Here is a 26,601-nt window from a genome sequence, read left to right as displayed (position 1 = left end):
CCTCATTATTATTTCATCATTAGGAGAAAAGTATGTACAGCAAGTTCACTTAGGATTTTTAATGCAGATGTAGAGGTTTCAGGTGCGAGTCTTAGCCCTGGTGTTGTCATGTGGAGTTCTCCCCATGCTTGTGTGTAACGTGTGCTATGTCAGTATTTCCAACTTTTAGTGAGTCAAGGCACATGCACTACTTATAAAGTTAGGGATATTCGACTTTTAGGGGAAATTTCAGGATGGACCTAAAATACACTATAACCATTAAAGGTAAACTTAATTTGAATTGGAATGCACTTCATATGGTACACTGTGGTTGTAGTTTGCAGAGAAAATATTATTCAGAGCTCTCACCTCTCGGTGTAATGCAATGCATTTCTACATCATTGGGGACTACAACCCCAATAGCAAACATATTGTTACATTAATAATATTCTGACAGTGTTAAGATAGCTCTTGTATTGACTTTATGAGATTGTTGGTTTAGTACCCTGACAGGTCTCAAAATGGTTCTAGTTGCACGAATGGGGTGACTTGCCCTGTGATGACCTCGAGCAGCTTGTGTGCTTCCTCTCCAGACCTCCGCCTGACACCGGACGCCAGGTGTATCAGGTGAGTCACAAGGCCGCCACCGGTCTCCAGTGGCAACATAACTAGAACCGACAGGCATCTGAAACAATAGTTGATTGTTGCCCAAGCACAGGCTTTGTAATAATTCAATGTTGACTCAGGTTAGCCATCAATGTGATTAACTACTCTGAATGATTGCATGTTAATCAGCTTTTCATGCCCCAGATGCTTTTGAATATGAAATGTAATGAGAGTTTTTGGTTTGAGGGTGCAAGTACATTATGAAACATTGAATAATTAATCATTATTGCTAGGATAAACATTAAGTAACATGTCATCTGTTAATGTGCGGTACTAATTCATGCCATCCATCCTTTTTCTATACTGGGTGTATACCCCGGACTGGTCGCCAGCCAATTGCAGGGCACATACAGACAAACAATCATTTACACTCACATTCGAACAAATGGGCAATTTAGCGTCTTCAATTAAGCTAACATACATGTTTTGTGAATGTGGGAGAAAGCTTCAGTACCTGGCGAGATGGAGATTTTAACCACTCGGACACTATGGTGCCACCAATGCACGAAGTGGATGCAATTGATGGTTGTCGCACAGGGCACCATTAGGTGCAGGAATGCCCCTATTTATTTGTATAGCACTTGCCATACAAATAAAAAAGAGAGAGAGAAGTTTTTTTTCCACAGTAAAATTCAAGGTAGATAGATATAGGTATTGAACTGATAGTTAAATAGTCATGAGTTAGCTAAGAGCCAGTTTACAGAGGGCTTTCGACTCTCCGTCTGCTGCCTTCGCTGGACTATAATGCTCTGTGACGCAACATAATGTTCGACCAATAAGGCGACACAGTCTTTATTAAAAAAAAAAAAAGTTAACATCCAGGAAACACCACCAACAGTAAGAATGGAAACCAGGAATGAGGATGGTACAATAAAAGTAAAGCAATTAAAGGAAGCACTATGGCGGTACTAATTGGTCAAGAAGGCTGAAGCAAATGAGCTTTCATCTTTTTCCTTCTCAATGCTTTCCTCTCGCTTGCCTTCGCAACAATCCACACTTGAACTTTTCCGTATCTTCACTGGTGCTATTGTGCTCCCGCGCCACTCAACCATGACCAGGCCATCACCACTCATTGTTCAAACTCCGTCCTCTCTGCCAATGGGGTTCTTGACGGATGTACGGGAATGGGCGACCTGACCTTTGACACTATGAGGTGAGAGCATGGAAAGGTTCTAAAGTAATCTTTCTGTCTCAGTCATGAACACCCACCCAGTTTTCACCTGTGTGTGCTTCTCATTGCTTATAAAAAAATAAATGGGTTTTTCTGTGTGAGGGGCTTATGCATTAGTCAGAGACCTGTGACCTGTCACATTTCGCAACGCATTGAGAGTTCTAATGGAGAGGAGAGGTGACTGTCAGCAGTGGGCGAGTGGTGGCAGAGGTTTGCAGCTGACGACGTCTCTAATGATGAGAGCTTGCGAGATGTCACTTCAACACAGACGCGCTACTGCCTGCAGAGTCTGCCTTATTACTGAAAAGAAACTAAAATTACTTGCTAAAATCACTCAAACAAAAGCAGAAAGCGCTCGAAGAATGTTCATTTATGAAGCACAGGATAAAAATATATATAAAGATATATTTGGTTTTTTAACATCACACTTGAGTTGTAGGCAAGCACTTCAGAGACCCAACTACTTGTAAAATAAAAGTCAATTTTCCATCATCGGTCCCCTCTAAGCCTGAGTGTACGACTTACAGTCTGATTTACTAAGATCCAAAATCGTGGGTGCTAAATTGATTTTTCGCTTTAACAGATTTTGTGTGCTGCAAAAAAAAAGTGGTGGAGACTGCTCTATTTAAAAGACGGTTTTCTGCTTTCAGTAGCGCTGATGGTTTTCACCTTGAGGCATTTGGGAGAGCACCACAAGCACAAAATGACATTTGAAGTGATGGAATTAGGAACTGTTGGTAGAAGATTTAACCTGCCCCATTCTCCATAACATTGTGTTTAAAAGCACACTGGGGAAACTGCTCTGAGAGAGGCCAGCACCAAATGTCACAGTACCTCTGAAATGACCCAGAAGCAAGGAAAAGCAGCATTGTGAAAGGGGTTTTGTCATAGGTGATATGACATGACTCCTTCTTGTGACTGGCTTCAAGTCAGCCCTTAGATCGAAACTTCAAAATTGCATTGCTGAATAAACGAAGTTGCAGTAATTTTGTTTTAAAAGTGTTGTGCCTGCAGTTAAGAAATGCTTTATTTCCTGTGGGAAAATTAATGAAGTACAGCAGCATCACAGAACAGATCGTCCTAAATTATAGAGGTTCTATTGTATAAGAAAAAAAGATTTATTTTTTTTAACAGTGTCATACAGTAACATTGCTCAGGGTTAAGTGGTCTTTTACTGTACATGTTTGAAAATAAGGTTAGACAAATGTCATTTTATAGAATTGAGTTAAGCCAAGTCCAGGTTTTTTATGATTAGCACATGTGCAAATGTTAACTACCAATTTTTTTGCTGCACTGAATCAAATCAAGAATCGAATCATACAGAATCGTTCCGCCCGTAAAGATATAGTTTTTTAATCAAATTGCTACCTGTGTGTCTACAGATGTATCGCTCCGGCCTCGTGCCAGAGATTCCCAACCCTATTTGAGGATCAGCCAGTATTTGAGGAAATACGATAATTTCTTGTTGCATTTATATGATAATTTATCACAAAGCCGACTTGTTATTTCAAACATTATCTGTAGAGTATTTGGAAGTTTGAGGCGGTGTCACAAAATTCAAACACTAAGAGTCTCTTGTGGGACCACTGGTGGTCCGCGGACCATTCGTTGAGAAAATAATGCAATGAAAATATTTATTTTACTCCATCCATCCATTTTCTTTACCTCCTATCCTCACTAGGGTCGCAGGGTTTATTTTACTACTTTTTGAAAATGTTACTTAAAATATGTTAAATAAGTTATTTAATGTGGTAAATGAATAAAAACAATACAAAATGAATACATAGATTATTATCAGCTAATATTAGGAAAAAATGTGGTAAATGAAATCTTGCTAATGCAGGGATGTCAGGGCTCAGAACTTAGTTGGCCCAAAAATACCGCATATGTCGGGATGCACTTTTACAGGTACATATACAACATATTTTATTGCAAATTATCTGATGGATTGCCAAGAGCACAGGGGTCGTGTGAATGTGAGTGTGAATGGTTGTTTGTTTGTATGTGCCCTGCGATTGGCTAGCGACCAGTTCAGGGTGTACCCCGCCTCCTGCCCGATGATAGCTGGGATAGGCTCCAGCACGCCCGCGACCCTCGTGAGGAGAAGCGGCTCAGAAAATGGTTGGATGGATGGGTTTAAACAATGGGTGAGAGAGGGAATCGCAGCAATGTGCGCAATAGTCAAACAAGGTGAGCTGCAGTTTCGAAAAAATAAGGGATAGATTTGGACTACACGGATACGATCAATATTGGTACCTACAAATAAGGGATAATTATGAGAAGGAGATCAAAACCACTGCCGCTGATCATGAAGTTGTTTTGAGCTCGAAAAGCGAACAATGGGAAAAAGTGCAAAGCGATTTCAGACCTGTACAGAAGTATGATGTCATGAAGAAAGTCCCCATCTCTCTATATTGAAAGTGCAAATAACCAAGGAAGAATTGTTGAATATTTGTAAAACACAGTGCACACCCACTAGCTCCAGGATCCGGAGAGAATTTAATTGGAAACATGGTCAGATTCTTTATAACTCCAAAGATGAGAAAAGAAACATGTCATGTTGAATTGGCCTTAGGTTGATGAGGGAGTCCTTTGAAACATTTCTCCCTGGGCTCGAAAAGTTTGCGGCTCCCTGGTCGAGAGGACATGATGTTCTGTGCAGGATGGAGGGCAGGAATGTGCTGGAGAAAAAAGCAGGATGACACCCAAGAGCACAGGGAGCACATGTTTATCAGCCTCCCGAAGCAGGAAAAAGATGTTCACTGTGAATTAGATGAGGACAAAAGCGGCCCACGTCGGTTCCTGATCTTAAATCATATACACCGCGAGGCACCACCAAGCCTCTCCACCAATAAACATGCTGTCAAACTCAATAAGGAAACATCAGCAGCCTTTTAACGTCTCCTCTCATAAGCCGTTTCCTGCAGCTGCAGCGAGCCAGTCAGCTCTTTCAGGGACTCTCTCCACCTTCTACGGAGCACCGACTCTATTCAAAGGACGGCATTTCAAAAAGAAGTGCCATTTCATCCCCTTTTCATGTCTGCTTCTTCAGTGTATTTCGGGGAACCCAGCCGAGAAGGGGGGGGCGCTAACATGTCTCTCAAAAGCAAAGAGGATGCAAGTGAGTTGAATCATTACAGCAGCCAGAATTACTGTAATTACAGTCAGCAGCATCATTATCGCCCCTATGTTGCATCCTGGTGGAGGCTGCACACAGGTCGTGACAGCATACAATGAGGCTGGGCCTTATATGTCAACTGCAGTCACTTTTAGGTGGGTGATATCATCCAAGCTACCTGCACAGTGCCCATCTATAGCTGTCTCTGCGTCTCTTTCTGATCCTCACAAGTTCATTCATTCATTCATCTTCTGTTCTGCTTCTCCTCACTAGGGTCACGGGCGTGCTGGACCCTATCCCAGCTATCCTTGGGCAAAAGGCGGGGTACACCCTGAACTATTCACCAGCCAGTCGCAGGGCACATATAAACAAACAACCATTCACACTCACATTCACTCTTACGGGCACTTTAGAGTCTCCAATGAATGCATGTTTTTGGGATGTGGGAGGAAACCGGAGTGCCCGGAGAAAACCCACGCAGACACGGGGAGAACATGCAAACTCCACACAGGCGGGGCCGGGATTTGAACCCCGGTCCTCAGAACTGTGAGGCAGATGCGCTAACCAGTCGCCCACCGTGCCGCCTCCTCACAAGTTTCTTGCGAAAATGTATTATCCTGCAGGTACCTAAGGAGACCGATTACTTGCCAACGTCCCCTCAAGTGTGCACTGCTTCTGATTTGAAGAACAAAAAGTCAGAAGAGAACTTAATTACTGGTACAAATGACTTTCACTCAACTTGCAGAATAAGTGTTAATTTTTTTTGTAGAGCAAATAGAAAAGACATGATTTTTGAGTTTTATCGTCAAACTCCTTTTCATCGTTATTTTTGGTTTCCCTCAGATGGCCGTGATGATTGTGAAGATCATACACAATGGTATGTCAACTTACAAGAGATCTGATTTTTGAGTTTTTTGTTTGTTTGCTTTTTTTAAGATACAAATTGGGGGCAAAAAGTTGAATAATGAGCGCTTGATGGTGGCAGGGAACATCAGAAGAAGGAACAAATAGTGAACAGCAGCAAAATCTCTACTTAAGAATGTCTGCAGTGCTAGCTTAATGCTAACACATAATGGGACATGCCATAGACAGGCTAATGAAACTAACATCAATATTGCAGTCGTTATAAACCTTTAAATGACACATTTGAACACAAACATCCTCAAACCTATGTGTATGTCTGTATGTATTATACTGCCCCCAGGTGGCAAAGGCACGCACACTGAAAGGAGCAGCACAATGAATTAAAGCATGAAATCATGAGGCACAAACAGTCGTCCCCCCTCGACTTAAATATGTTATTTCTGCAGGTTTTATTTAGTACAATACTGAAGAGCTCTATTTTTACCAACATTTTATTTTTTTGTTGGTGCTTTTTGTGGGGCTCAAACAGATTAATGGCATTTCCATTTATTTCAATGGCGAAAGATAATTTGAGATATGCCTGGTCACAAAACTAAACTTGTAAGTCAAGGCAACACTGTTCAGTGAGACCTTTCTATTAGCCAGGAATGGGGGACAGAACCGACTAATGAAAATTTGTGAATGATTTATATTCCCCCAGAAAAGGTTTATCACTGCATATAGGTCAATGCCACAAAGCTCAATTTATCTCTAATTCAAACTCATTCACTTCAATATACTGTAATTTCTTGACACCAGGATGCCACAAGATGACACCAAAGTAATACTTTCATTGCTTTGGCCAAGAACACAAAAACAGCTCATAATCACCTTATCATATTATTCCATATGCACAATTGTCCTTGCATTTATTATAAATTACTTTTGAAATCATAAGTCATGGAGAACAGTGGCGACCAAATATTTAAGTATACAACTATTGCTCAATTTATGTTAAGAAGCGATTCGCCGGGAGAGGGGGGGTGAAATGGAACAGAATTTCTGCCAAAATCCATCCATTCATCCATTTTCTGGGTGTTATGCGAGGTTGGGTCGCGGGGGCAGCAGCTTCAGCAGAGAAGCCCAGACTTTCATCTCCCCAGCCACTTCATCCATGGGGATCCCGAGGCGTAGTCTACTGGGTCGTCCCCGGGGTCTCCTCCCGGTGGGACTTGCCCGGTTTCTGCCAAAATGAAAGAGCAAACTCATTCAGCAAGAAACATGAAGTAGACACACTATTTGCTGTCGCGGGCCACATAAAATGATGTGGCAGGCCAAATCTGGCACCCAGGCCTTGAGTTTGACATCTGTGGTGTCTTTCAGCAACACTAACAAAATGAATCATAGAGGATGCACATCATCTACATTGTTTATCAACTTGGCCTCATTGTTTATCAGTAACAGAATTAACTTCATGATGCATGGTTAAAGCATGCGTTGTACCATGAGATTACTTATTTCGGCGCTGATGATGAGAATTAAAGAGCAATGTTTCGAGTAAGTATAATTTATATTAAAAAAAAAAAAAAGTTGCATAATTTATGAAATAATGGTGCTGTGCTACATCTAACAGAAATAGGAGTCCGCCATCTAGTGGCAAGTTTTGGTCCCCATATTTTATAGTTTATAGCATTTGCTTTTATTTTGTTTAGTTTTCCTCTTGCCAATGCAAATGAGAATGTGCTCAATCACCTCATCTGGACAAATAATGGTTTAGCCTTTGGAAATACAGTGAATATAAAAAAAAAGTCAACACACCCCTGCTCAAATAAACTTCTACCATTAATGTAACCTAGAACTTTGTATAACTCAATCAGTAAATCTTTTAAAAACATGAATTTAAAACAAATAACTGAAATGTAGTTGCACAAGTGGACACCTTATAACTGGGATGTGGCGGTGTTCAGAATTGGCCAATCACATTCAAACTCGTTAAAAGGGTGTCAGCCCACACCTTCCACCATTTAAAGTGTCTCTGATTAACCCCAAATAAAGCTGTTCAAGCAGGGTTTTTTTATTTTTTTTTAAGTTTTTCACTTTCTAGAAGCCTGACTGTTTTGTACCAACGACTGGTATTTGGAACTGTTGATCATTCCCTCCACCTTGTCCAAGGCCCCAGTTCCAGCTCAAGAATAAAAGCAGGGGTGGGGGGGAAGAAAGTCCACAAAAAAATAAAAAATAAAAAAAAAAAGCGCTTCAAAAGCACAATGCTTCACATACAATGGATCCAAGATGGGGTGGTCTTTTGGTGATGAGCAGTGTTGTGTTTGCACCAAACATACCTTTTAGAATTATGGCCAATAAGTTCAACCTTGGTTTCACAGAACCATGAATTGTGTCAAACGTGTGTGGAAATGTCTTTTAGTGAGCTGAAACAAACCAAGGATGAACTCTTTGGTCTTGAGTACAAACTTTCATAATTGTAACTTGACTTACCCGTTTTGGCTGAAGTATTCAGGCAAGTGCAAAAATGTAATTAATTCCACCTCCAACAGCACTGCAGTATTGATAGGACCCAAGACTGTGTAAATACCATGTGTGGAAGTTTCTCCATTTTGCACCATGATTTCTGCATGAACGTTTTGCAAACTTTGACTCAAGTGGGAACTACAGTGTTAGGCACACCAGCGACGTTCCAGGTAGAACGGGGTGAATGGTAATTTGTCCATCGGCAGTTTTGTTCTATTAGCAATATTGTAATCTTAACATGCATACCCCAGAGAAATACAACTTAACTCCCACCTCCTTCAGGCAAATTGTTTCCCAAGCAGTGATGAGAGCTGGGACTCTGAGAGGCATAAAAGCTCTGCGCACAGCCAAACTGAAGGTGAGGATACTGCTGCATCGGGGAAATTAGAGTTGAACAACCCCCACAGTCTAATGTTGCATCTTCATTGTGTTCAGTGATGTTTGTGGAGAGTTTTGACAAGAAAAGACTGCTTTCTCGGTGCGCATCATCGTTTTTAATTTAACCATGGGCTGACGAGATTGTATCCAATAAACAGATAAACTATTAAAAATGAACATTACAAACATTATCCACATATCCTGGCTAGATTCCAGTGACAAAACAGTCACCTACCACAATGAGATCCATAAGAGCTGAATTGGGGGGAAAAAAATGTACAGGTTTGAACAGCACAGAGTGGTCATAATTGACAGTATTGTAAATATGCACTGCATGATACCGAGAGTAGTTTGTCATGTTTCGTATCAAATTAAGTGAGTGTACCGTTACAAAATTAGTGCAGAAGAGACAAGAGAACCAACACTCTCAACCCACAATTTGATAGATTGGCGTTCCGAAATTACACGTTCTGCTGGTAGGATGCCAGGACATGCAGACGAATTATAGTGGGTGATGTTTTTGTTTGTTGCTACAAGATGCACTCAAAAAGGTATTCATTTTTCCTGGAAGATGACCAGACCACGTTCAAAAAGAAAAGTCAAAGCAGTTTCATGACCTCTCGGGCAAACTGTTGAATAAACCCAATAACATCACCTTTCGTCAATTCACATTTTGCAGTGCTTACAAATACAACAGAACAGGATAAAAACTTGAGTTACATGCATGATCATCATCTTAATGTTTATGTGTATGGCAGCTTACAGTACATTTAACATGCTCACATTGCCCACTTTTCCTTACAATTTCGTTTGCCTTGTTTTCCATGTATTCCTATGTAGATTTGTCTGACGACAAGTTTACTTGGCTATTCGTTCATCCCTTTAATTCTTCAGTGGAGGACGAGGGCGTCTCTGAACCCTCAAGGCACTCCTGCAAGACAGAAATTGTATAAAAAGCATGTTGCAATGGAACACAGGCAATCAAACAAACAGAGTTCACCTTCACTCTGTCCAGCTCTGGTCTTCCTGGGAGGGATTTCTGTGAAGAAAAGGCCTGTAAAGAAAGACGTGATCGTTTTATCGTTATCAGCATGTGGACTTGAAGGACTCGTGCGCCACTCTCACCCTCTTTGACTGTTGCGTCTCCTCTATAGATTTGGAGCGGTTCTTCATGCGTTTCTGAGGAGAGGTGCTGGTGGAGCACTTGAGATAAAGGAAAAAAATATTCCAAAAGAGAAGAAAAGCTTGTCTTATCAAGTAGTACCCTTAATCATATTACATATTTTAATGGGGCTGTACCTCATTTGTCTTCTGCTCCATGGATGACTTCACTGAAAGATGACCTCAATTGGAAAACTGCCTATAGACAGAGTATATTTTAAAATAACTGCAATCCTATACAATAGATCGACTATCAGATAGCAATGTCCAAATATGGTGACTATTTTTTCCACAAATCAATACCGTTCGCCAGTCCCCATGTGAGTCTGTCATTTTTACAAATTACCAATTTAAAGTGTTAAAAAAGGTTTACTCTCTTTTTGACTATGCAATTTTAATGGTTTCACAAACACGCAGTTTTGATTTCCTGAATAGTGATGGTTTTGGCGATGTAAGGATTCCACCCGATGGCAGCAATTCTTGGTAGTTAAACCAAAGTCGAAATGACCACCACACACCATGAAGCAGTAGAACCATGTAATTTTTCAAAATGACTCCTTTTGATGACAGACCACAGATAAGGAGTACAAGTGAGAATGGATTACTTCTCTCACTTCATCAGGAAAAGGCCCCTTGGGTGTTCATCATGGGAAAGCCTGAATCAAAGACAAACAGCCTGGAAGACTGAGTCCATTCACATGACACAGATTTATAGAATACAAACCTTAATTCCAATGTTGTGTAAAATGTAAATAAAAATACATTTGCAAATCCTTTAACCTATATTGAGTTGAATACACAAAGATGTTTACTGTTCTTTGCAAATACTGTATTCACTCATTTTGAATTTGATACCTGCAGTAAAGCTTGGATGGACATGTTTACCACTGCGTTACATCACTTCCTTTTAACAACAACAACAAGCGTTTGGGAACTAAGGATAATAATTCTGAAGCTTCGTGGGTGGAATTCTTTCCTACTCGTTTGATGTACAAGCTCAGTTGCTCAACAGTCCGGGGTCCCCGTCATCATGTTTTGCGCTTCATAATACGCCACACATTTTCAATGGGAGACAGGTCTGGACTGCTGGCAGGCCAGTCTAGTACCCGCAGTCTTTTATTATGAAGCCACTCTGTTGTAACACGTGCAGAATGTGGCTTGGCATTGTTTTGCTGAAATAAGCAGGGGCGTCCATGAAAAAGACGTTGCTTGGATGCCAGCATGTGTTGTTCCAAAACCTGCATGTACCTTTCAACATTAATGGTTCCTTCACAGATGTTAAAGTTACCCATGCAATGAACACTATTAACACACACACCCAGACCATCACAAATGCTGGCTTTTGAACTTTGCGCTGCCAACAATCCAGATCCTCACAGATCGTGGAGTGAGTCATCGGGCCACGTTCCACATCTAATCTTGTGAGGCTCTGGACCTGCCACGCTGTGTCAGTCAGATGTAGGTGATAACCAGCCTGCTCCATTGTCACGGTCAGTCTGGGTGATGAAACTATTTGGAAACTGAAGCAGTTTGGCAGGCGTGGTTTAAAGGCTTGAGACTATGAATTGGATGTGCAACCCAATTACAATGAAGTTGGGACGTTGTGTTAAACAAATAAAAATACATTGATTTGCAAATCATGTTCAATCTATATTTAATTGAATACACTACAAAGATATTTAATGTTCAAACTGCTAAACTTTGTTTTTAGCAAATCATTAACCTAGAATGTTACGGCTGCAACACGTTCCAAAAAAGCTGGGACAGGGTCATGTTTACCACTGTGTTACATCACCTTTTCTTTTAACAACATTCAATAAATGTTTGGGAACTGAGGACACTAATTGTTGACGCTTTGTAGGTGGAATTCTTTCCCATTCTTGCTTGATGTACAGCAACAGTCCGGGGTCTCCGTTGTCGCATTTTACGCTTCATAATGCGCCACACATTGGACTGCAGGCTGGCCAGTCTAGTACCCGCACTCTTTTACTACAAAGCCACACTGTTGTAACACGTTCAGAATGTGGTTTGGCATCGTCTTGCTGAAATAAGCACGGGCGTCTATGAAAAAGACATTGCTTGGATGCCAACGTGTTGTTCCAAAACCTGTATGTACCTTTCAGCATTAATGGTTCCTTCACAGATGTGAAAGTTACCCATGCCATAGACACTACTAACACACCCCCAGACAATCACAAATGCTGGCTTTTGAACTTTGAGCTTATAACAATCCAGATGGTCCTTTTCCTCTTTGGCTTGGAGGACATAAAGTGCATGATTTCCAAAAACAATTTGAAATGTGGACTCGTCAGACCACAGTACGTTTTTCCACTTTTTGTCAGTCGATCTCAGATGAGCTTGGGCCCAGAGAAGCCGCTGGGTGTTATTGAAATATGGCTTTTTCTTTGCGTGGTAAAGTTTTAACTTGCATTTGTAGATTTAGTGACAAATTTAAGTGACGATTTTTTTCCTGAAGTGTTCCTTAGCGCACATGGCAATATCCTTTACACAACGATGCGGGTTTTTAAATGTGACCTTCAATCGGCACTACAGGCATTCAATGTTGGTTTTCAATTTCTTCAGATTCTCTGAATCTTTCGATATTATGGACCATAGATGATGAAATTCCTTGCAATTGTACGTTGGGCTATTTGTTTACGGAGTTGTTCACAAAGTGATGAACCGCACCCCATCCGTGCTTGTGAACAAGTGAACCTTTGGGGCTGCTCCTTTTATACCCAATCATGACAAACTATGGAATATTCCAAGTGTTTTTTGAGCATTCCTCAACTTTCCCAGTTTTTTTGTTGCCCCTGTCCCAGGTTTTCAGGACTGTGTTCCAGGCCTAAAATTCAAAATGAGAGAATATTATATCATATAATTATTATATTATAATATTTGCACCAAAAAGTTTGAACATTAAATATCTCATCTTTGTAGTATATTCAATTGAATATCGTTTGAAAGGGATTTACAAATTGTGTTCACACAATGTCCCAATGTTGGAATTGGCGTTTATATGAATGTTGCTCTTCCCCACCATCGTCAAAATAATATCATCATCATCATCACACCACAATTCAAGACATTTAGTAGAACCAAGGAGTCAAGACTTGAGGCTGAATAAAATAATCCCAGTAAATTTTCGTCCCCTGGGTGCTCAGCTAACTACAGTTCGAGGCTCCATAAGAATAAATGGATGCTGTTCGACCAACATCACTCATCCACTGTGACTGCTGATGTCATGGCAGAATCACATTTGTGTTGCCAGCAAGTCAATGGGATGGTTCCAGGTCAATGTGTCTGTACAGCCCATTGAAGTCACTGAATAACCCAGTGGGACGCTCCCTGCAGCTCTCATACATCAGGTCCATTATGTCCACACTGAGCTGGTTCACTTGGCACACTCAAGGCTGTGCACTTAAGATTAAATGTACGCTATGGACCGATGAGACAATTTTGGAGGAGCTCAACAGGATGGCCGAGTACATCTCCAACCAGTTCACTGAAGTAAGATGACCCAAATCGGGAAGAAATTCCTCACCTGTTTTACCAGGTCACTCCCAATGTGTGGATCTATAAATCAGAATGAAGAATCCTGCTGCGATGACATGGCTAAAACGATGGCGACTTGTACTATTTGCATGCACGAACATGTCCATGCTCATGTACAATGGCGTGCAAAGTGGGCAAACACCACAACAAAAGCAGGCGATCTGAGTCTTAAAAGCTAATGCGGGACTATCTGCAAGGCTGGGCAAACACAGAATGTTGCCTCACAGTCTTTTGCATATTTTTTCCCCCTCACCCATCATCATTTTGGGCTACACAAGAAGTAATGCGAGATGGGAAATGCAGTCTATAACAGTGCATTAGTAGGAATATCCAGAGACGGTAGTTAAGAAGAGAGACCGGATAGCCGGCCGCCTTGACAGCCAACAACAGCTTCCAGTTGAGGTCTGAGAGGCAAGTGAGGCTCATTAACATCAGACAATGCATGTACAGTAAGTGCCCAACTCAAAGATCTTTATGATTTTCAGTGGATATAAAGAGTCTACCCAACCCTGTTCCAATGCAAGGTTTTTGTTATTAAAAATATGAGACAAAGAAATTATTTCAAAACCTTTTTCACCATTAACGTGACAATCTGTACAATTGAGAGGGATGGGGGGGGGGAAAATAAAAAATAAAAAAAAACTTTCGTAAGTGTGCACACCCTCATAACTGGAGATGTGGCTGTGTTCAGAATTAACCAATCACAAATGCATGCAGATCTTGAGAGACGACCCCAATGTGATGTGGGCAGAACCCACAGCAGCATCATGGGCAAGAACTTCAAATGGGACTGCCAGGGATGAGGACAACATGTACCCTGTTTTATCATATCCGATCTCACACAAACAATCCTTTTGGAGTTGCCCCTGTGAACTATGCACATGCAGGCTCAATGCTACACCGATGTTCATCCACTCATTTCATACCATCAATGCTTGTTATCCCATAACACCTGCGTATTCTTCTGTAAGACTATGAAAGGCAAAATAAATACTAAAATGTTTAAAAATGGTTGTTTGCCCTAAAATGTAAGGCTACACCATGGAACAAAGCTCATTTGGGGAATAATGGCTAGCTCATTTCAGATGAAAAACAGGAGGACATAGCAAAAATTATCATAGTACATGCTAAACTAAGATATACAGTAGGTGAAAACAAATAAATCAAGCACTCACCTGCTTTTCTTCCTCTTCTCGCAGACGAAGACGTCCAGTCAAGGAGATGCTCCTGGTGTCACTGCTGCTATGGAGTCTGTGCGAGGACACGCCTCTCCCTGTGCCCATTCAGAGCTCCACCGACACGCCATTCGTGCACGGAGAGATGGATGGAGGAGACATTTGCGTGCGCACACGCACACACAAAAGGAGAGAGCATCCCAGACACCTTGTACGCCAAACAGGATCCTGTACGCTAATGTAGGACATGGCAGCTATCCAAAAGCACTTTGATTAATGGAATCTTTTCCACAAAAGCAATTGTTAAAAGCTCTCCTCTGCAGTCTATCAGTCAAGTAAGCATAGGAGGTCCTACCTGGCAATATATACAGTGTGCTTATTAAAGCTAATACCGGATGTGCAAAATATAAATAGGACAGAGTAAACTTTGTATTTGACAAGATTTTAATTATTTAAAAATATGTCCCCTGAGCAGTTATACCTACTAATTGACCCCCTCCATTACAACGCTAAGTGATAATGATAAACCTGAGAATTAAGATTGTGAGGAGATGACAGCAGAGGAAGACTATTTTTAAAAAAATACATCACAGCAAACAAAACATTCTGGAAAAAAGAAACATTAGGAAAACAAGCAGGCACACAAAATGACATCCTTTCAAAACTAAAAATCAGCTTAAAACATTTTATAATCTTGAATTGAAACAACATGCAATATTCCTCAAAACCTGCAGTCCTGTGTAGCTATAGTTTCTGGTTAAGTATTGACAAGGAATAAACGTGGTGACGTGAAATCTCATTAAAATAAATGTGATGCAATTGCCTGATTCACGTCAAGATACTTTCATTTCAGATAGATTAAAATATTTCATATGAAACACTGTACTTATAAGGAAGTGTAGTGTTTTATCAAATGTATCCTCATACCTTCATTCTCTTCTGCCTAAAGAGGTCAAACTTTAGCTTCAGTGGAAGCAGAATGCTGCCTGAGAGCTTATTTGTTAATGACTAAAAAGTGGTACAGAAAAATCTTTTGAACGCATGAGTGTTAATGTTCTTTACATTATTTCCCCACCCCCCATCTCACACACCAAGTCTTTCATACAGATGTTTCCCGCAAATCTGTCTTTTGAGATTGAGCTGAATTGGAAGGTGGTGAGTTCTCAGTAACCTTGTCTGGCTGTGCAGTAGAACAGGTGGTTGTGCTGGACTCTTCGGATTGTTGCTCCTTTCCCAGGTCTGGGGGCAGCTGCAGGAACAGAGGAACCTTGAGCTGTTCTTTGGTGAGAAGACCTCGCTGGTCATCAACCCTGCAACACTGGGCCCTTGTCAGCATGTCCAGGAGCCCTAATGTTAAGATCAAGCACAACCTGGCATTCACTCAAATAGCACCAATTAAACTAGGAATATATTGAGGTTAGCCACCACACTAAACAATACGACTGCAAACAAGAAGCAGCTCTCAGTGCTTATTTACGTTCTACACAACAAACATAGTTACAAGATGGGGGAGCCCCTCAAGCATTGGCTGAACTTTCCCCTGCCGTGCAGCATGGCACGTACCCAACACTCCAATGGACTAGTTGCCACTCCTCCTTTGAACTGGTGCAGATTGACAGTACAGTGTGCACCCCTGCTCATAATCACCTAGCCATCCTAGATTACTGCTAAGGAGTCCTACCATCCATGTCGGGGTTCTTACTGGGCTTTGGTGGAGTCTTTGCTTTGTCAGTCTGAGGGGACAACCGGGTCTGAAGGCTGCTTGATCCTGCCTGGATCCAAGACAAAGGATGCACAGTTTGTGATCATAAAAATTACTGGCAGGGTTTCAATTCCAAACAAACTCATTTACACAACATTCAACAAGTTTAGCTTTTTTTTTTTTTTCTTCTTTAATAATTTGGAGAAAGTACTCCCATAGCTACCATTTTGATCAGTGTCATGGTTAGTGTTCTACTAGCTTCTTATTCTACACCATTGTATGCACTACAACAAATCACCATTTAGTCAGTTTGCAAATGTGTAGCTTTTATTTGGAAACCTAGCTTTATTTGCTTAAAAAAAAAAAAAAAAAAATTGCAATTATATATATATATATATATATATATATAAAATATTCCTTTAACGAGCCCCAGAGTGAGATTTCTGGTGTTACAACAGCACGGATAAACGGATTGTTTATTTAAAAAAAAAACAATAAAAATAAACAAACTGTTATACGCAACAACTTTACTGTGCAATTAATGTTGTGCAACTATGCTTTGGTAGAGTCTTGTGATATCTTGGGGTTAAGCAACTATGTTAAAGTGAGGGGAGGAGTTTCATTTAGTCAGGCCATAGGAAAATAAATAAAAATTAAATTACATTTTTAGAAAAGTGCTTTGGCAGATCTAAATGCAATTACAAATTTTTTGGAGTAGGTGTTAGCTACTTTTTACTATTTGCAGCAGGGCTCTGTCCCTATTCCCTGTGAATATTCAGGGGAAGACTATTGCAATTAATGAAACAAATCAGACATCGTCTCACCTGTGTGGCAGCAGCAGTTCCACTAGCTCTGGGGATGTTGCTTTGGTCTCTTCCACCTGAAATGTAAAAATCAAGTCAGTTTCTGCTGTGAGAAAACAAGGTCACTTCTTTATGTTAAGATTCCGAGATCAAAAGAAAAGCAACTGCAGAATCTGCCTGAGGCATAAAAGCAGTCATTTGGATGAGGACAGTATATATTTTTTTTATGTAAACAATACAAATGAGAAAGGTTTGTTGTGTTAAATCTATTTTGTTAAGTGAAAAGTGCCTTGATTTCTATTACTAGTCAGTGTTCGTTTCAAAAGGTTGTATAGTTGTTCCTTTAAATGGGCCCTCTTGTGCCACAGCCACATAAGTCGCGTCCTACACTTGGTGTGAAGTTGAGATGAGAGTCGCTGATCCAAAGTGAAGTTGGCTCTGGTGTATCAGCAGTAGGGGTGTGAACGAGACATGGCATAGCATTCAACAAACCAAATGAGCTCAGACATTGTAGCCTTTTAGAGGAAACTAGAGAGGCACACTTAAGAATATCAGAATAAGAGAAAGATTAACATTGATCGTAACAGGAGAAAAAGTAGAACGAGTCAGCTAACAGGAAAGGTGTGTGCGTGGGTATTTATAAGCATATCCAGTACAGTATGTAGTACGCATCATTAGCATTCTGGATCAAGTGCTTAGATAAATGTTAATGCAGTATTTGTGATAACCGCTAATACTGTACCAAGCTTTAAGGGCATAATATTCTAGTTTGCATTCATACCTCTGGCTTTGTCAAGCCGCAGCATCTTATTGGACAGGCTGAACACTGTAGTGTTCATGGTCACAGCCTCGTCACTCCCAACCTAAAACGTACGATAACGCATCATGTACAGCATTGTCATTAGAATTACACATGCGTGATAATTTTTAATAAGCAGTCTAACGCCTCCCTACCCGCCCCGCCCCCCCCATCAGCTTAGGGGAGAGGTGCGTGATTCATTGCTTATTACTAAAAAACAGGCTGTAAAAGTAGTGAGAGTGATATTAGTTCAACACCACTAATTTGAATGTCAAAGATAGAAGTGCCCTACTCACAATGGTCACCTGGGCCTCGTGAGGCTTTAAACTATGTTTCTGTAACACTGTTGACAGGGCTTCCTGCAGAGTCTTACTGGACTTTGCCATGATCCCACCTGTCTTTCCAGTAAATGCATTTTCCAGTCTGAAACACAAATGATTTCATGCATCATATTAGGTAAAAGCTACAGCTAAAGGCAGGGTAACAGCAACACGATATTAAAAATCAGTAAAGCAAGGGGTGCAGTTACTGAAGAATCTGCCATTCACACCAGACAGTCTAACTTTACATTGAAAATCATGACAGAAATTACAGCAACCGTGTCAAGTGTTAAAACATGGACATTCCCTCCAAAAGTGTGAGAGTAGACATGTTGCACATGTGCTCGTGTGAGTAAGACCAAATATACGGTAACACACAGAAATGAGTCAAGAACATTGACTCACACAAACATCACCCGAAGCTCAAGCAAAACCTGCTGATCTCTCAGTACAGAGGAGTCCTGGTCCAGCGATAATGGCTGCTCGGGAACATGGATAAAAATGAGACTTTCAGAGATGGCGGCATTCAGACCATATTTGAAAAATGAATGAAGCACGGCAAAGGAAAAGGGTAATCATCTCCGAACACATTTTGGATCGGAAATACTTCTTCCCTCTGAAGGACTTAGTCCTATGAGCTGCCACGTCCTCACCTTATCATTGCCTTGAAGGTAGATGATGACATCTTTCAGTGAGAAGCCTCTTTTCTCACACAGGCCAGCCAGCATGTCTCTGATGGGCAGGCCATAAGGGGTCGGCGCGAGGGAGGCGCTGCCGTCAGGCAGGTAGACACAGCAGTAGCCGCCCTCCACCCCACAGTGTCCTCCAGAGACGCCAGCTTGCTCCGGGGAGCGAGGACACGATTGGCCATTCTAAAGATTTGGGCAAGTCTGTTAATTTGTAGAGATTGTTGAAGTAATTTTCACGAGTGTTCTATAATCACTGATTCTCAAATTATGTCCCACAGCATAGTGTGTCATGAGATAATTAGGTGTGAAGGCCAAAACAAAGAGAGAATCAGAGCTGCTGAAGATCTGTGTGCAATCTTTCGTCAATTTCTGCAGACATCAGTGTGGCGTTTAAATAAGATTTCACACCAAGCACGTCAATGTGTGTAAAGAGACACGATCATCATTATTTCAGAGTATATAATTGTTGCTACATTTATTTGGTGGTTTAATCTGGAGATTTTTCTGATGTAAAACAATTTTTATACATGCTGCAGTATGTTTGTAACACTGTCATGTACTGTAGCCCAAGTGTAAGGGCCAGCGATATGACGAAAAGACCAGATACATCAGCGCACTGGGGTTTAAGTCATTGTCAATTTCCAATTGTGTGCTATTAATATAGACAATTTGGAGTGGGGGGGAGCCCAAAATATAGTTTTACCTGTTAAAGGATATTACCATTTCCCTCGTAATCATATAGAGTTAAGTGCAACCGAATGCAGCACAATATTTTGGTTTTCTTGCTGTCCACACACACACACGGAATGCGCCAACATTGTGCCTCTGCTAGTTCTGCGTTGCAATTGGCTGATATTGTTCATATCTATGGTAAGGGCAGCGATTTGAGCAGCAAGGAAATGCATGGTTGAGAGCAAACGAGTGGGTTGGAACAAGCGCCGAAAACTGTGTGGAGCAAGCGCGTAGGGAAAAACTGAAGAAAGAAAGTTTTACTGAAAATATAATTCTGAATTCCTGGGGGTAAAACATTGTGGACTCAAAAAAAGGAGCAAAGGAGGAAGTTGACGCTGGAATTTGAATCCCCAGCATGCCAAGCGGAGTGGCATTGTGTTAGAGGTTAAGGATTCCCTAATAGTTGCAATAGTAGGAGGCATTGTGTGTTCATCCACGCCTTTTATTTTATAACTGTTCACTCACTGGTGGTATATTTAATCACACACCGCGAGTGTCGTGTTGTCACTCAGTTGTATAAATTAGTGGCCAGAGAGTGATGTTGCTACTTTGAAATCGTGTTGTTTTTCACCACAAAAGCATCTGTGCCCAATATATGCCTTTGGGGGCTTGTACTTGTGCCACAAATTCAACACCGTAATTAACTGGAGATTTATGCAGTAGTAGCGAAAGTATTGGGAAGAGATCAGATTGAATTAGATGGAGGGATGGATGCGTCCCCCTCCCCCCACATCCCTTGTAATGTCTGGGCCCATGTGCAATATACACGTAGGACACTGCTCTACCACTTAAATCGTAAAAACCGCACTGACCTCTGTCGGCCTGTAGAGGGAGTCGAGCTCCACATTACTGCTCGACTTGACAGCTTTATGCTCTCTGTGTGAAAGTGAAACATTGCTGTGGGATGCATCTAAGACCAGACAGAGGAAAATCGTGAGATCAAGCTAAATGATTGATAAAACTCTAATTTAGATGAAAAGTAAATGATCACCACCTCCCCAGGATCCTCTTTTCTGTCGCTGTTTATCAACGGAGCTCTTGCCAGCTGTAAAAGTGATGCCATCTGACTTCTTGCACTATTTGAGACAGTAATGACCTCATTACAAGGCTATTAAAACTCACATCCTGGATCAGTTTTGCAAACCAATTCACTGACTTTTTATCTATCTTCCTTCCCTGCCTGGCGCTACCTGTTTGTCACTTAAGTTCTGGGTTCGATAAGCCACATCCTCCCAGGATACTGTGCGGAAAGGTTCTGTGGCGAGCCGATGTAAATGTTTGCCTTCTACACTAGCCAAAGTGCAACTCTGGTAGAGGGGCGAGCGCACAAAGCGTCTGTAGCTGTCCATCTTCATCAACTTAAATATCTGGCACGCACAAAGGGAAAATAAAAACAGACAAGAGGTTACCCGAAGTACTAGTGGGCTAGTGCGATTGCATAAGGTCGTTTAAAACAAACCTGTGCTTGAGCCTTGTTAAACATATCAGGAATGGGTTGTTCCAATTCTTTTTCATCTTTCTTGGCTGTGTCATCAATATTGATCGAGTGGGGAGCACTCTCAGACAAGTAAGTTTCATAGATGGAGCGAGCTGCTGCCTTCAGCTACAAATACAAAAGATCCATCAGAGACAAATAAATCACATCGAGGCTACTGCACTGTTGTAACAAGTAGAATTGTTAGTCTCTTTTCCACACTACAATCAAGGCTCATTTGGACAGTTCACTGCAACGTGATCCTTAACTCAAGCTCATCAGCATAAAAGGGAGGGAAAGCAGTCATACCTCCTCCAATGATGTGGCTGGGATCTTCTTGAACTGTTCGCAGGCTTGCCAAAATAATATGTTCTCTGCACTCACCTCAGATTTCAGAAAGGTCTGCAAAGAAATATTGCACAAGACTCTATACGCGCACGCCTACCTGGAGAGGGAGAAACAATGTGCTTATATATTGCATCTCACTGTAAAGTTGCTGACTCCACTGGGGTCTTCCAGCAGCTTCTCAAAGGAGACTGCCCAGCTTAGCACACTGTTAGCTGGGTAGGCCACGCCGCCCGGGGTCCCAGGGAGGCTGGAGCTGCTGCCTGCACAGCTCCGCGCAGACATATTCAACTCTGCTCACATCAGCAAAACACACACCCATTTACCAGAAAGGATAAGCGCAACAAAGAATGAGGCTGAATCAGATATGTTCTCGTGTCGTGCATCGACTTGTTCCACTCTGCGATTAGCAGGCACTTCACGCTCACCTCCGTCTGACACTGCAAGGCTCTGTTAAGAGAAAGTGAAAGGTGATTTACTAAAGGACTTGGGGTGCATTCAAAATAAAGACATCTTTGATATTATCCATTTCAGAAAACATAACAAAAGACATTGTATTGCTTTGGTAACCTGTGTGCATTTTGCTCTTTAGCTACATATTGTATTCTAAAAAGAGAGATCAATATAAAAATAAAGAGTTCAAGCACAAAAGCAGACTTCGTTTGTGAATCGAGTAAAATTAGTTGGTGTGCGTGTATCATTCCAGGTTAAAGAGAACTTTCATTTAGTGTGTTAAGCAGGTCAGAGGCTAATTTGGAAAAAAATTTTTTGAAGAAGTCTTTCAAAGATGTCTGACGTCAATTAATTACAAAACCAGAAAACTAATTTTAAAAAAATATCGTTCAATAACAGACAAGTTCAAATTTTTCACAACTAAAATTAATGTGAAATGGTATTGTGCTTTGTAAAAATTAACAGGCGAGTATACTAGAACTACAACCTCTTGAAATAACCCTTGATCTTAACTTTAACTTTTAATCCCAAGCCTTCAAAAGTGGAGAAGTCACATTGATTGCACTAGGTTATCTTCTTCATTGCTGCTATTCTCAAGAGTCCAACAATTAATTGACAACTAATCGATTATCAAATTAACTGACATATTCTGATAATTGATTGTTTAGAGACAGTTAAACTTAAAATTGTCCAAATCCTATGATTTCAGCCTTTCAACAGTAAATAGTCTCAGATTTCTGTTTACTTAAAATAAGACATTTGCAAACATCTGCTTTTACTTTGGAAAACATTGACTAAAATTGTTGCTGATTGACAGAGCAAGTAAAGTAACTAAACCAATTGTTTGTGCATTTTCAATGTCAATATGAAATGTCCAATTTTTGGATAATGGGATGGAATTTTTTTCTCTTTTTCTTTGTCAAAAAAAAAAAAAAAAAAAAAAAGATTAAGATAATCGTTGGTTGAAGCCCTAATCCTCAAGATCTTGTGGACCCACTTGATTGCGACCAATACTGGCAAAGGCTTCCTTGTAGAATCTACTGACCTGATCACTCACACCAATCGCACTTGCCTGATGAGTTTCACGACATCTCTCAGAGCATTTCACACAATTATCATTTTACTTTCACTTTCGAGCACCAAAGCTATTATGACAGAGAGTTAATGAGAAATAGCAGGTGCAGACATGTTCGAGGACATGCATGACGTTCATAATGACATATGTATGGGCTCGTGATTGGCTGAAACGAAAATGATGGTAGCTGAATTAAAAATGCATACAGTGCTTTGTTTTTTGGATTTCATCCTTTGCTTGGCTTTGCTCAGTTAGAAAATGCTCCATCAAACAATGCTGTGACAGGCAGTCTGCTAGTAGATGTCTAAATGGCGGTTGACAACTTTTGCGTTTACACTCTTCATGTGCAGTATAGGGAAAGTGAAGCAGACAATTCAAAGCAGCAAAACCTTTTTGGCCTATGGGGAAAAATGTCCTGGAAGAGTGTACGTGATCTTAGATGCTCCCCTGTAAAACGTGTATATTTTAAACTGAAGTCTGGTTACTAGACCCAAATTCAATTAAAAAAATAAAATAAATAAAAATACAACCAGGTAGCTTAAGATGCTGTACTAGCACTTGTGCTTACAAACACAGGCAGATTTAAAAATGCAAAAACATGTTTAATGCCTTCATTAATGCCTTCGTTTCATTTACAGTTGCAACAAACAGACCGTGCAGGAAGTGGTTGCAATACTGATAGTCGGCCCTCATTCAACTTTTGGAGCTCAAGAAGCTGAGAACAAACCTAAAATTACCGTACCTGCTTCACACTGACAGCGTCATTTAGTAATGACAAAAAGACAATATCAACACCTGAAAACCACACTGTTTCTTAGGAGTCCAGCAAAGCACATTTCTTTAACAAACCACTAGTACAGGCATCAGCGCACACTTGAAAGGAGCCAAAAACAGAACAATTTGTCATACAACAGTCTGCACTGCCAATGACAGGAACATTCACATCGCACATAAAACCGTAGAGTGCCTATTTCTATAAATAAAAATGAACACGTCCAGGTCTTCTCCATTACATAAATACACAATCGGGCATGATCACACACAGCCCACACACGACAGATTGGCAGACAGGCCTAATGTTTCTTGCTGTCCATTTTTAGCCTTGACACAAACGTTATGATCATTTACTGTGCGTCACTTTAATAACATACAAACTGTTCAGCATAGTGACTGGAGGCCTCCTGGCTGCACCCTTTTAGTATGAAACATCCTACTATCCAAGTCAAACTGAGACAATCCTTTTGTATTCTTACTCACCATGTGGCCAACAGGAGTCCCTCGAGAATTACAATTCTTTGCCATGGTAACCAAGACACCGCACTTGGACGTCCAAGTACAACACAATGCCTGGAGACACAATCAAGTTCTCCACCTCAACCCCCAAAACCTCTTCATTTGGGTTACCCTGGTCACTTCCTGCCTTGGAAGTTTTACCATAGCAACAGGCCACAAGAGAGGAAGTAAAGCCACTATGATCACATCTATGTTCGCACCCAACGTCTTGAGAAACAGACAAATGCAAAGTGTGCTCGTGGACTCCCTCGAAGCAGCCAAAACCACCACTAAGCCATATGTCTACTTTTAATAGTTTGTCACTATTTCTAGGTACTAGTAGGGAGAAATTATTGAAATGTTAATAAAGTTACATTTTCCTAATGTGAATTTGTTTAAGATGTGAAAGAATAAGCATAAAATATTCTGTTGTATGGACAGGTTGGTATAGTTTAATTAGGCAAAGAAATCATTTGTTTGAATTGCTCAAAATATTTCTGTAGTTTTCACTTTTCAAAAGGTGTGCAGCATTTCGGCTACGTCTTTCCCTTAGCCCCCTGTTTGGAGGGCCAAGATAAAGGGTTTAACAATGCCCCTAAGAATTGGGACAACACTCAATTACCACAGCCTCACCACCTGCTGGCTATGTTGTAGGCATCCTATCCATCGAGCATTCAGAGTTCATTCAAGAGTCCTTTAATATTTGTTATAGTTGATTTGTATTGAACAGGTCACTTATTTTTCATGATTTTGGACCCTTATTTTATATACGTAATTTTTTTTCATTTATTATTATTCATTCAAATTTGGCCAGCTTGTTAACAACCCTCCTCTGTGGTGCGTCAAATTTATAAGACATCTATGGGCAATTACAGACCCCTTTTGAGGGAGCGTAAATAGCGGTTATGTGCAACTAACTTCCTCATTCGGCAAAGCAAGACAGAGCACTTACTTCTGGTTCAGTTCTTTGGCAGAGCCCTACGGCAGGAGACTGAGACAAAGCACCAGTAGAAAGCTCAACGTCTAAAATTTCTTTTACACAAGATGTCTTCAAGACCTCCCAAAGATAACCATATCCGGTGTTAAGGCTTCGTTCATGTTTCCATATATATCTATAAAGAATACTGTACATTTATTTAACTTTTGTCTGAAGGTGCCAGTGATATGGAAAACAATATTCTAGCAATTTCTGGTTCAAACCATCACATCATCAGCCTGGAGCTTAGTTATCATAGTTAGCGCTGCACACACAGGAAGTCCACAAACCTGTTTTCAGAGTTATCCATCCATTTTTTGTGCACATGTAATAATATGAGGCAATCATACATTTACATATAGAGATTCACAGTCATAACGGCCCTCTGAGGGGAACCTTAACTATGATGTGGACCAAAACAAAAATGTGTTTGACACCCCTGCAAAGTATAAACAATTTAAAATATACATTTAACTTTCATTTTTTACATTAGAAAACCAGTTAATTAGTTGTCGTTATAAATAAAATAAAAAACTGAGTATATTTAATGTTAAAATAATTCAAGTGTACCAATTTGGCATGCATGTGAATGAGTTTCCTTTTTTATTTTCCATCATCTACAAATAATGTGGACAATTGTTTTAAAAAAAAATCAAAAGTTTGCCCGCCGCTGATTGATTTAGGCAGTCCTCCACAGTGATACCCAGCTATTCGACGGCACCGTCGTCATAGCCGAACATTATTTGTGTGTCTGTACAATTAATTGCCCTACCTTTTCACTGTCCATTTCTGTTAACGCAGCTCGCCGCTTGTCGCATCTTCTTATCTGCCTGTGTGCCACAACCTTCGCCAGGCGGGAGAAACGATGATAAAGCCCCTTGAACGCAACCATGCTCCGTCTGAGTGGAACGCGAAGAGAGCCAGCAGGTAGGAATTGACAGCTTTTGATTCTCCTGATTGGTGCCAATGAGACCTGACGTACGCAGCAGGTGAGACAGGATGGCTTGATTGGCAGTGCCTCACTAGTTGCTAGTTAGCTGCCAACATCAGCTCCCAAGGCCTGGATAACAAATCTGTTAGTTGAAGTGTTCTTTTTACATTGTCTCAGGACAAAAATGCCTATACGGTATGTGTGGGAGGCAATGATATGATCTGGTTAAAATAACGCAGTACTTTGCTGCTCCAATATTGCAGTTCACCTTTCATTTTGTGTGCAAACGCAGTGTGTTACAGTTGACTGAATCAGTGAGTGAAGTTCCCTTGTTGATAACTAAAGAATAAACAGTATCTCTCGACTGGATTTACATCGTCTGACTTCTTTTCGTCTTTTTGCATGCCTCATCAGCCTTTTGTAAACCGAGAGCTACTTCTTGGGTATTATATGGG

General features: G+C 40.8%; 1 protein-coding gene and 1 long non-coding RNA gene across 6 annotated transcripts; both read right to left on the bottom strand.

Moving 5' to 3' along the window:
* Window positions 1–8,777: 8,777 nt before the first annotated feature.
* On the bottom strand, window positions 8,778–13,413 carry LOC133484856 (uncharacterized). Its single transcript, XR_009790514.1, has 5 exons — window positions 13,390–13,413; window positions 9,984–10,044; window positions 9,810–9,887; window positions 9,685–9,738; window positions 8,778–9,615 (listed from the first exon to the last, which is right to left on the bottom strand). It is a non-coding gene; the product is annotated as an uncharacterized LOC133484856 (long non-coding RNA).
* Window positions 13,414–15,001: 1,588 nt separating this feature from the next.
* On the bottom strand, window positions 15,002–26,212 carry rgs14b (regulator of G protein signaling 14b). Of its 5 annotated transcripts, none has more exons than XR_009790513.1 (16): window positions 25,988–26,211; window positions 21,868–21,889; window positions 21,581–21,732; window positions 21,404–21,496; window positions 21,080–21,223; window positions 20,811–20,987; window positions 20,615–20,696; window positions 20,433–20,530; window positions 18,853–19,071; window positions 18,605–18,678; window positions 18,176–18,302; window positions 17,862–17,943; window positions 17,102–17,157; window positions 16,257–16,347; window positions 16,077–16,177; window positions 15,788–15,922 (listed from the first exon to the last, which is right to left on the bottom strand). XR_009790513.1 is itself a non-coding variant. In XM_061787990.1 (16 exons), the coding sequence occupies exons 1-15, from the start codon at window positions 26,105–26,107 to the stop codon at window positions 16,155–16,157; spliced, it is 1,560 nt and encodes a 519-aa protein (XP_061643974.1). In that variant the 5' UTR covers window positions 26,108–26,211; the 3' UTR covers window positions 15,799–15,922; window positions 16,139–16,154. The 5 variants fall into 5 exon arrangements, 4 of the variants coding, with proteins under 4 accessions (XP_061643972.1, XP_061643971.1, XP_061643973.1 ...); XM_061787990.1 differs by having other exon boundaries at window positions 15,799–15,922; window positions 16,139–16,177; XM_061787988.1 differs by lacking the exon at window positions 16,077–16,177 and having other exon boundaries at window positions 15,002–15,922; window positions 16,278–16,347; window positions 25,988–26,212.
* Between the last annotated feature and the right edge of the window lie 389 nt (window positions 26,213–26,601).

The sequence above is a fragment of the Phyllopteryx taeniolatus genome, chromosome 10, assembly GCF_024500385.1.
Source record: "Phyllopteryx taeniolatus isolate TA_2022b chromosome 10, UOR_Ptae_1.2, whole genome shotgun sequence".
Taxonomy (NCBI): Eukaryota; Metazoa; Chordata; class Actinopteri; order Syngnathiformes; family Syngnathidae; genus Phyllopteryx; species Phyllopteryx taeniolatus.
The sequence above is the reverse complement of the archived record's forward strand: the minus strand, read 5'-3'. Positions and strand labels throughout refer to the sequence as shown.